Source organism: Hibiscus syriacus, unplaced genomic scaffold, assembly GCF_006381635.1.
Source record: "Hibiscus syriacus cultivar Baekdansim isolate YM2019G1 unplaced genomic scaffold, ASM638163v2 tig00110637_pilon, whole genome shotgun sequence".
Lineage (NCBI taxonomy): Eukaryota > Viridiplantae > Streptophyta > Magnoliopsida > Malvales > Malvaceae > Hibiscus > Hibiscus syriacus.
In genome coordinates this window covers 578,889-590,583 of record NW_024062808.1, presented here as the reverse complement: position 1 = coordinate 590,583, position 11,695 = coordinate 578,889, and the positions used below count along the sequence as shown (strand labels likewise).

Here is an 11,695-nt window from a genome sequence, read left to right as displayed (position 1 = left end):
ATATATTAATAAAAAAAATATTATTTTTTCAACAAAAAAATGGATCTAATTGAAAAAATATATAAAGAGTTATTATTGCAATTATCCCTAAATATATAAAATAAATTTAATTTTTTTCGGATTAGATTGAATATTTTTCACCTTAAACTCAAACTAGATCAGATCCGAACACATTCTCTAAAAAATCGACCCGGCTCGACCCAAACTCAATTTTTAATAAAAAAAAATCTAATCCGAATTATCCTTTGCATCATGCATAATGATCGTCCAAATACACGGAAATATATTTTTTGAAAATTAAATATATTCGTATCCGATACACATCCTTACCCAACACGTAAACCCGAATCCATATAACACAACAAATAATAAAACAAGTGCAGCATGAGCATCAAGGAATGATTTCACCACACCTTGGATGTAAATATTCGAACATTGACACAAGAATCAGGATGGGACCAAAGTGATTTCAGACCACAACTTCTTAATGGAGATGGTCCAAAGAAGATCAGAATCCGATAGCACCGTGACTTTCTCTCCTTCGACTATATTCGACGTGCTTACTAAACCACCAAATTTCATCTCCGTGTTATCTGGAACGAGATAATAACAGTAAATCATATCGGTAACGTCGTAGCCGGCTCTCGGGTGAAAATATGAGAAAAGTAGAAGTAATGATCCCATATGCTAGCAATAGCATGTTATATATGTGAATACGGAAAAAAAAAACAGCAGACTGAAGTTCAAATTTATTATTATGGACGGCAATTTAGAGTCATTAACACACTAGTACGTTGGTTTCAAATGTTTCAATCCACATTGTGTGGGTTCATCATGGTGATGGCACCGTCACAGTGTGCGTGAAAAGATTAGAGAAAAGGAAACAACACAAAGGATAATAGGAACGACGCTCTTGTAAGTGACATTAAATATCCATCACCCTCCAAAAACAAGCCAATTTCCCCTTGGTAGTTTGTATTATTATGTAATTAGGGGCGGAGTCATGATCGAACATGAAGAGGGGCCAAATTACTGAACTTTAAAAATACAAGGGCTTATTAAGTATTTAAACCTAAAATTTGGAGGGGCAAGACCTAACTTGTCTAAGATTTGAACTTATAGGGACCTAAATTGTCATTAGAGCAATAAATTTAGGGATAAATGAGTCTAAACAGGTATAAGACCTACCGATATTTATTAGTAAATGTAAGGGATACATAATAAAGTATATAGAATTAAATTAGTTTCTTTGACCACATAGACATGCTCAAGTGAAATGAAAAGCAAAGCAACATAACAAGGCATGCAGAACTAATAACATAAGTAAAGCAACATAATAAAGTGTATGGCATGCAGGTTAATGTAATCATATACTTACTCAGATTCCATCTAAGCCCAGTTGTAGTACTACTACTTGATGGCATCCCGAGGGGGATGAGTCCACAGTGTGGTCCCTCAACAGAAGCTTGAATATGTATCTCGTGACGGTGAGTCCTAGGAAGAAGGTAGACGAGACTGTCATTGGATAAAAGGACTATTCGTAGGGATGCGAAACAACACAGAACATTCAGGTTTCCAATCTCATGGTCAAATCGTCCACCAAGTGCTCCAGCAACAAGAATGCAAAGCTGCTATTAAATCCGGAAAAAGAAATGATAAACAACCATCAAAACACAAACTATAGATAAAAATGTATAGTACAGGATGAGATCATGTCCTAGCTGTAATAAATACCAGCTGCCAAAGCCAATATTGAAGTACTCATGATAATAAACATAAAATAAAAGCAAAATGAATGTTCCTAAACAGTCAAATCCACCCCCCCCCCCAAAAAATACCAAGAAAGAAAAAATCTAGATCATTTAAATTTAACATACATTAGACTTGTTCACATCTGAAGAGGAGTCCCGAATGTATGTTACACATTTATGTAGATCTGTGGTGTCTTGATCATGAGATTTATCGATAATCTTTGTTCCCTGCACCAAAGAAGCAAGTGAAAATGTCTGAGCAACCGAATATAAACGAGCGAGATGTAACAAGTTAAGGACAAGGAAAAAGGCACTGGTGTTTTCAATTGACAAAAGAATGAAAGACTAATGCTTATAAAAACTAGTGAATGTAGCATGTTATCCCCAAGGAAAGAGATGCTAATGCTCACAGAAAAACGAGACCGGCAAGGAATAAGCGAGAGCAACCGTAAGCATGGAAGGAAAACACCATCAACATGATCTACAAAGAGAAATTTGAAAACTTACAATGCTCTTATAAAAATCAAGTACATCCTTTCGTATCGAATCCATATCACCTTTAATTGCATCCGGTTTGTATCTGCTACGAAGCAAAGCGCCTATGTTATCACATCATTTAACATTAACAACAACCAAAGCATTTTGCCAGAATCAGCTAAAATCAAATATAAGGTCCCTTTTAGCTTTTCCGTTAGCATAATTTTCTAGGTCGAAAACTGCATTTCATTATCATTTGCGAATAAGATCATGATTTCGTAATCCAGACAGGGGGGGAATTGAGTTTTTTTCCATCTGAATCTTTAACTGTTTAAGATAAAATATTATTCTCATAGTTCTAAAGAACTTTCTCACGTCAATCTTCCAAACACTTGAAATACATACACCACAATTATTTCACCATAATTTTTGCACCGCAAGCTTTTTCCAACGATTTTATGAATCAAATCGTGATGAAACTCAAAAACTTCTAAACTAATGTAAGAATTCAAATCGCAGGATGCAGACAGAGGCGATTTAATGGAATACAACTGAATCACACAAGAAAAACACAAAAGCAGCAAAGAGATACAAAAAAAAAACCTGCGTCGAACGTCGGAGGCATTCTCCTTAGGGAAGAACAGAGGCATTTCATCGAACAGACGGTTGGCGCCACCGTCAGCACAGAGGTGAAGCCCAGCTGCACTAAACAAAAAGGAAAAAGGGCAAGATATTAATAATAAAAAATAACAAAAACAAATAAATAAATAAAAAGAGGAAAAAGGAGGGTGCATGATAAATACCGTGCTCCCAAAGCAGAGGAGTGAATCTGGGGAGGCTTTGGTTAAGAAGAACAAGGGCGTAGGTCAGAGGAGGGCGGTGGCCGTCGACGGGACTGGAGGGGAGGAGGAAGGTGGAGGAATGGTGCATAAGGTCCATGGCTAACGTGCGCGGGGAGAAGAGGAGAAGAAGAAGAGGGGTGAGAGAAGTTTGAATAATTGTGCATAATTCATGAGATCAAAATCAACGGAGATTTTCAAAAATAAATGAGGAGAAGAAAAATAATTGACTTTTGCTCAAGTAATGAATTGCGGGATTGTTTATAGGTAAACTATTCTATCACTTGATTTTTTATTGGGTAAATTACATTATAGTCCCCTTACTATAGGATATTATTTTATTAAGTCCCCGATCTATTAAAAATTACAAAATAGTCATCCAACTATTCATTATGTTCTAAACTCATCATTTTTCGTTAAAATTTTGACGATCGACCGAGTTATACATTAAACTATGACTGAGATATGATAAAATATGATCTCATAATCCTAAACGACTATCATATCTCAATCAGTTTATTAATGTCAAACGAAGATTACCATTAATTTTTTTAACGGAAAATGATTAGTTTGGAACGTGATGAATAGTCGAGTGATTATTTTGTAACTTTTTATAGTCAATGGACTCAACAAAGTAACCATCTATAGTCGATAGACCATTTTATAATTTCTAATGGACTCGATAAAATAGTATTTTATAATTGGGGGATCATTTGTGTACTTTACCCTTTTTATTCTTATTTTGATTATTAAAATTAAATAGTTTTTAATTTAACCATTTAAATTTAGAAATTTATTCATTATGATCATTCAATTGTCATCTTTCTAATTATGTATTGATTTAATTTTTTATTACTTTTTGAGTAATATATCAACTCATATTCTAACTATTACTCATTGTAATTGATTACTGTGTAAACCCTCATCATTAATAAATATTAATTCAAAAATTTTAAATTATTTTTATTAAGCAAAATGCTAAAATTAGTCCTCAACATTTATAAAAAATGAGCATTTTGCCCCCATGTTCTATTTTTTTGGAGTATTTTAACCATTAATATTTCATTTTAGGGCAAAAAGGTCCCTAACATTTGAAAAAATAATTACTTTGTCCATTATTCTTTTTTCTAAGGCATTTTAGCCCACAACGTTTCATTTTAGGTTAAAAAATTCTTATTTTAGAGCGTTAGCCGTGAGTTAACTAATGGTTGTCATCTATAGAGGGAGCTTTTTGTCTCAAAGTAAAACATTGGGATTAAAATGCACCAAAAAATAATATAAATCAAAATGGCTATTTTGTTAAACGTTTGCGCTAATTTTAGTATTATACCATTTTATTATGATCCTTTGAATTTAGGTATTAACGTCCTTCACCTAAATTTCAAGGCCACAAGTACAAGACCTTTTTATGCTTGGTTGGATTGGACAAATGGCTTTAAGGGCTGACCCCAACTATTGAGGATACTTTTTGGCAAAAGTGTAAGTTCTTGATTTTGGGTCTCGTTTTGTTTCTTTATGCATGTAAACACTAAAAAAATGTTTTCAGAATTTATCGAGTGACTTTAATAGTTAAAATCGTTTTGTTATCTCTTGAAGTCCTGAGTCCGAGATCTATATCTATAACATGTGTATGCATTGTTCTCTCTTGAAGTCTTGAACCGAGGATCTGTATTGTAACATGTGTATGCATTGTTAATAGTTTAAAAAATATTATAAACAAATATTATCTTATATTCATCTTAGAATATTAAAAAGTATTAAATTGTGAATTAAAAAATAGTGTGTGTGGATTGGTGTTTAGGGACTTAAAAATTGACGGAGAGACTTATGTTGGATGATGATCAAAGTCGACTATTAGGGGTGTACTTTGAGCGACGTTTAGGGTTTTATTTATTTTAATAAAATCTATAATTTTTATTATATTTTTTATTTTTTATAATTGAGTCTCTTAATCTTCTTTAATTTTAGTTTTATTTTGTAAATGAGGCTATTAATTTTTATAACCCTACTTATTATATTTATAATCGAGACATATAATTTTTCAATCTCATTTTCTTACATTTATAATTGATGACTCTAATTTCTTCAATCTCACTTTTTACTTTAACTGAGCTTCTAATTTTTTGAATCTCACTTTCTATATTTATATTTGAGACCCCTAATTTTTAATCTCACTTTTTACCTTTATAATTGAGACCCTGATTTTTTTCCAATTCCAGTTTTTGCTTATATAATATAGGCCATATTTTTTCAATCTCACTTTTTACCTTTAAAATTGAGGTGCCTATTTTTTAATATCACTTTTTACCTTTTATAGTTGAGACCCTAATTTTTTCAATCTTACTTTTACTTTTATAATTTAAGATCCTAATTTAATCATTTTCTACGATTTATTAATATAATATTAATTATTGTTTAAAATAATAGAATATACATTTCATTTATAAGGCCTATTTTTTAGTTTCGCTTAAGACCTAAAAATGTTCGGGACGACTCTAATTATTATAATTTATTTTTATCTAAAACAAATGATAAAGACTAAAAAATAACTGAAATATTCAATGTTAGATTTATGAATATTAGTGTGTGTAATTTTGACTAAATAGTCATCGGATTCACATTCAAAATGGTAAATTGAGTTATGTAAAGTTGATCGTAGCGACAATCATAATTTAAATTAGTTCAGACGAAGATAAAGAAAATAAGAAAAATTTAAAAAAAAATAAAGCAAAGAATTTATTTAGATTCAAAACAACGTCGTTTTAATGTCTTTCCTAAGAACTCGAAACGATATTATTGGGATATATCATCAAATTGTATACATTTCATCATATATTTATTATTTAACAGTTGAATGATTAAAAATATCAAAGTTGGATGATAAAAAAATTGTTTTAGTGACGGAAAAGAAAAACAAAGAAAAATTAATGATTAAAGTTGTAATTTACAATTGTTTATAAGGAAGGTTCATGACGAGGGCTTCACCGTCACCCGGCCCCACCAATTTGGTACACCCATCCCGAACATCTCTGTTCATGAGCTGGGACGGATAGACGTGGTTCCATTCCTAGTCCAAGTTGGATAAAGTTTGAACGGCTCCGATTTAATGTGAATTAAAAATTTAATGTTAAGAAAGATATTATTTTACTTTACATAAGGTATTACAGAGGCGAGGGCGACCCTCCCAACCTAATTTACTCCGTTCGCAAACGTCAAGATTCGAACACATGACTTTCGTTAGAGATCTAATATCTCGTCCTACTCACTCCTATTTAACATTTCCACTCACTCTGTTATGGGTAAATTATAAATTTAGTAATTGAACTTTACTTTCTCTTCTATTTCACTCACTATATTTTTAATCTTTTCAATTTTCTTACTAAATTTAATACATTGAGGGGGTGTTTGGTTCAAGATTGTGGGATTCCCATGGGATGAATCCCACATTCTCATGTTTGGTTGGCCGGGAATCTCATTCCCGGTAATATTTTATTACCAATAGTAGATTTTTGGGGTATATTACCGGGAATGTCATTACCTCCCTTCCCTTAGGTATTGTAACATTACCGGTATTTTGGACTAAAACGCCCTTAAATTTTTTTTTTTTCAAAAATATCCTTCTTCTGTCATTGAATAATAAAAATTCTACGAATGTTAAATTACAATTTTTTCCTTAAATTATTTTAGATTTACAAAAAAAAATCTATAATTAAAATTTTATATGAAGTTCAGGGGTTAAAAATTTTTACCCTTTCATTAAACCTTTTTTATATTTTTAATTTTGTAAAAAAAATTATATAAATATTATGAATTTAATTTTTAAAGAAAAATATAAATTTTACAATTTGTAATATTATACAAATATATAATAAGAACAATTTGGTCAAATATACATTCCAAAAATATTTTATTTCTTTAACCAAACATGGTAATCTTACATTCCTGCTAAACCAACCAAACACAAAATACAACATTCCCAGTAATCCTATTCCCTGGTAATCTTTTATCTCCACTGGTAATCTTACATTCCGTGAACCAAACGCACCCTGAGTTTTTTGGCTACTCAGTTGTTTCATCACTAATTGATTATAACGTGGCTTTTCTTTAACTAAAAAATCAAATGTATAAAATTCAATGATCAAATTGAAAAAATATAAAAGTATAATAGGTGAAATAAGAAAGAAAGTAAAAATTAATTATTAAATTTATAATTTACTCATAAAAAATGAAAAAGTCGCATCATAACACTGTGGGAAACAACTAAGTGACTAAAACCCTAATGTATTAAATTCAATAAAAAAATTTAAAAAATTTAAAATATAGTGAATAAAAGAAAAAAAAAAAAAAAATTCTATCATTAAATTTATAGTTTATTTTATTTATTAATTACTTGTTCTTTTAATATGATTATATGACTTTTCCGACTCATTAATAAAAATGTTTTTTAAAGTTTGGAGTTCAAGTAATTATTAAGAAAAAATAAAATAAATAATATATTTTATATATCTCGTACTATTAAAAGTTACTTTATTAGCCATGGACCCCATAACCCAACAATCACCCCCAACGACACCTGGGGGATTCAAACCTACAACCTACTCTGATACCAGTTGTTAGGATCGAGTCATTCATTTCTGAACAACTTCTCAGTGGGTTATCCATCATTGGATTTCCCTAGTCTAAGCACGCTTAACCACAGATTTGTGAAGCGAATGGTCACCATTCCTTCTTAAAACCAATTGGTGATAAGTAGGTGGGCTATTTTAACCTCATATCTTTGTAGTGGGTGATCACTGGGTTCCCCCAATCCAAGGTGGATTCTTGGGGTACCCCCCACAGTTCACCACTGCATTGTAGAGCCACGCATCTATAGCGTGTTGCGGGCGGGCCTAGGGACTTCGCAAGGCACACGTGGGCCTCGGCAGGTTAGGCAGTCACGCATCGATATCACGCCCATACACGATAGAATCCTAAGGGTGATCGTTGGACCCCATAACCCAACACTATATATCTTAATTTTAAATTGTTCGAATGATGGATATTATAAATCAAAGTGATTTGAGATTAACTTTCATAAGTCTTAAAGTGACTTTGAAAAAAGAAGCTAAATTATAGAATAATATGGGTCGATGAGATGAGTTCATCAGACGTCAGCGTCTTAAGTGGTTGGAGGATACGTTAAAGAATGTCGATTTAAATACTAATATGATAAATGATACATAATGTGATATATGTCATATCATCAAATAAACACACGTGAAAATGTATGATGTGTTGACTGTTAATCAATCAAAAATTTACATCTGATAAGAGTTATTATGAAAAATCAAAATATTGAGACTAAATTGCTTTAAAAAGAGATAAAGTGATTATATGTACAAATATCGATGGTTAGTTTTATCATTATGCTAACTAAAATTAGGGACTAAAAGGGTACATTAACTCAACTTTAAAGGAGGTTTGGATAAGAAAGTATAGATTCTATGTATCAAGAGTCAAAGTGTCTACATCAAATGTTTAAATATTGAGTCATTTAACTATTAAAAGTTACAAAATGATTGTATGACTACTCATTGTGCTCTAAACTCATAATTTTTCGTTAAAAATTGATGATATTTTAAGTTGGACATTAACCTGCTGACTAAGATATGATATAATATGATCCTAAAATCTCAGACGATTATCATATCCTAATTAGCAGTTGACACCACCTCAAACTATTATCATATTTTAACGAGAAATGACACATTTTGAAACACAATAAATAACAATGTGATCATTTTATAATTTTTAATAGTTAAAGGACTTAAAAAGATAACATCTTATAATTAGAGAACTATTTATATTTTTTAATAATTAAATGACTCAATAAAAAATAATTTATAATCTAGAGATCATTTGTGTTAGTTGCCCTAATTTTTAATTAGTTATAAAAATGTTTAGTTACATTAAACAAATTTTAAAACGATAATTACCTGTTAAAAAAACAAAAAAAGAGGGGCTGTAAAATATTTTAAACAACAAAAGAAGCCATCCCCGACACATCGCGCCGCGTCGGGTCCCGACAGCTGTCTTAAAAATTTCCTGTCTGAAAAATGATTAAAAAACGCCATTTGCATTCCCCAAAAATGCCAAAAAATATTCTGAAAATCTCTAAAAAATCTTCCAAATTCCAATTCCTAGGGTTCTTCCTCGCTTCTCTCCTCTCCAATTCGGCCATTGTTAGGCACTGAAGTTAAGACCGGGTCGGGTCTAGGAACCGGAAGATGATAGACAATTGTTTGGGAGCTCAAAGATCTAGGAAGATCCGTAGAGCTTTGCGTCACTGCAAGGTCACGCTCTTCTGCCTCGTTCTCACCGTGGTCGTCCTGCGTGGCACTATCGGAGCCGGAAAATTCGGTACTCCGGGGCAAGACTTCGCCGATATCCGCGACCACCTCTATTCCCGGAAACGCGCCGAGCCGCATCGCGTCCTAGAAGAAGTCCAAACGACGTCGTCGGATGAAAACGCCGGCGCCGACACGAACGCCGGGACCAACAACTACAACGAGTTCGACATTAACAAGATTTTACTCGACGACGAGTCCGACGAGTCGAAACGCGATTCTAACGTCCCCTATTCTCTCGGGCCCAAAATCTCCGATTGGGACGAACAACGATCTAGATGGCTGAAAGAAAACCCTAATTATCCAAATTTCATCGGTCCGAACAAGCCGAGGGTTCTATTAGTCACTGGGTCGTCTCCCAAACCTTGTGAGAACCCTGTCGGTGATCATTATTTATTGAAATCGATCAAGAACAAGATCGATTACTGTAGATTGCACGGGATCGAGATATTTTACAACATGGCGCTTCTGGATGCTGAAATGTCAGGGTTTTGGGCGAAATTACCATTGATTCGAAAGCTTTTGCTCTCGCATCCGGAGGTGGAATTCTTGTGGTGGATGGACAGTGACGCCATGTTTACTGATATGGCGTTTGAGGTTCCTTGGGAACGGTATAAAGACTCCAACTTTGTTATGCACGGCTGGAATGAGATGGTTTATGATCAAAAGAATTGGATTGGGCTAAATACTGGGAGCTTTTTGTTGAGGAATGGACAATGGGCGCTTGATATTCTCGATGCTTGGGCTCCGATGGGTCCTAAAGGCAAGGTTAGGGAAGAGGCAGGAAAGGTTTTGACCCGTGAACTTAAGAATCGCCCTGTTTTCGAAGCTGATGATCAGTCTGCAATGGTTTATTTGTTGGCTACTCAAAGAGAGATGTGGGGTGATAAGGTTTACTTAGAGAATGCTTATTATTTGCACGGTTATTGGGGGATCTTGGTTGATAGATATGAGGAAATGATCGAGAATTATCATCCAGGTTTGGGCGATCATCGATGGCCGTTGGTGACTCACTTTGTGGGGTGTAAACCTTGCGGGAAGTTCGGGGATTACTCGGTCGAGAGGTGCTTGAAGCAGATGGATAGAGCATTCAACTTCGGGGATAATCAGATTCTTCAGATGTATGGATTTACTCACAAGACTTTGGGTAGTAGAAGGGTTAAGAGAGTTCGGAACGAGACCAACAATCCGCTCGAGGTGAAAGATGAGCTTGGACTACTTCATCCGGCTTTTAAAGCGGTTAAGGTATCCTCCTCTTGATGATATAGGCTTTATATGATATCTTATCATGCTAAGTGATAGGTTACAATGTTGAAATGTCGTGTATGCAGTGAGAATCTTATGTTTTAGGTCTCGATAAATAGTTGTTGTTGGTCTGCCGTATGGAGCATTGTCTCCTTTTATTCGAATTTTCCATGACCTGATTATGGTTAGAGAAAAAAAATGGTCTGGAGAAATAATATTCTTTTGTTCCTTATCTATCTTTAAGTTATGAGTTCGTTGATCAATGCTTTCCAAAGGAAAAATTAGCCCACACTTTTGTACGCAGCTATTCGTATTTGTAACATATAAGCAAACTCGGTTTTGTCAATATTTGAACATGGTGATACATTGTTGTTCGAATAGATAGTTGTGATTCTCCGATTTTAGAAACACGTAGTTGAATGAGGCGTTTTAACGATGATCTTAGGTCTCGTTCTTTATCACTTGTTCCTTCGGTTAGGGCTATATTAGATCGAGTAGGAAACTGACGTTAAGAATGAGGAATAGGAGATGAGCCTTGCAAGGAATAAGATGATAGCGTAACCTGCAGATTCTCACTTTTTATCATTTTAATAGCTGATGAGCCTTGCAAGGAACGAGGAATAGGAGATGAGCCTTGCAAGGAATAGGAGATGAGTTCGTTAATCAGTGCTTTCCAAAGGAAAACTTAGCCCACACTTTTGTACGCAGCTATTCGTATTTGTAGCATGTCAGCAAACTCGGTTCTGTCAATATTTTAACACGGTGATACATTGTCGCCCGAACATGGCGCTAGGGCAAGTTAAGTGAAAATAGATTGCCGCGATGCTCCGATTTTAGAAACACGTAGTTGAATGAGGCGTTTAACGATGATCATTAGTCTCGTTCCTTATCACTTGTTCCTTTGGTTAGGACTATTTTAGATCATGAAGGAAGCTGAGGTTAAGAACAAGGAATAGGAGATGAGTCGCAAGGAATAAGATGCAAGCATAACCTGCAG

The 11,695-nt window shown here is 33.8% G+C and overlaps 2 protein-coding genes across 2 annotated transcripts; one reads left to right on the top strand and one right to left on the bottom strand.

Moving 5' to 3' along the window:
* Positions 1-260: 260 nt before the first annotated feature.
* On the bottom strand, positions 261-3,293 carry LOC120136792 (thiamine pyrophosphokinase 1-like). The gene is made up of 8 exons (XM_039152752.1): positions 3,217-3,293; positions 3,032-3,186; positions 2,832-2,928; positions 2,259-2,331; positions 1,878-1,979; positions 1,379-1,628; positions 444-593; positions 261-405 (listed from the first exon to the last, which is right to left on the bottom strand). The coding sequence occupies exons 2-7, from the start codon at positions 3,165-3,167 to the stop codon at positions 448-450; spliced, it is 804 nt and encodes a 267-aa protein (XP_039008683.1). The 5' UTR covers positions 3,168-3,186; positions 3,217-3,293; the 3' UTR covers positions 261-405; positions 444-447.
* Positions 3,294-9,209: 5,916 nt separating this feature from the next.
* LOC120136893 (xyloglucan 6-xylosyltransferase 2-like) lies at positions 9,210-10,932 on the top strand. Its single transcript, XM_039152822.1, has one exon. It carries the CDS (start codon positions 9,334-9,336, stop codon positions 10,711-10,713), a length of 1,380 nt encoding a protein of 459 aa, XP_039008753.1. The 5' UTR covers positions 9,210-9,333; the 3' UTR covers positions 10,714-10,932.
* The last annotated feature ends 763 nt before the right edge of the window (positions 10,933-11,695 follow it).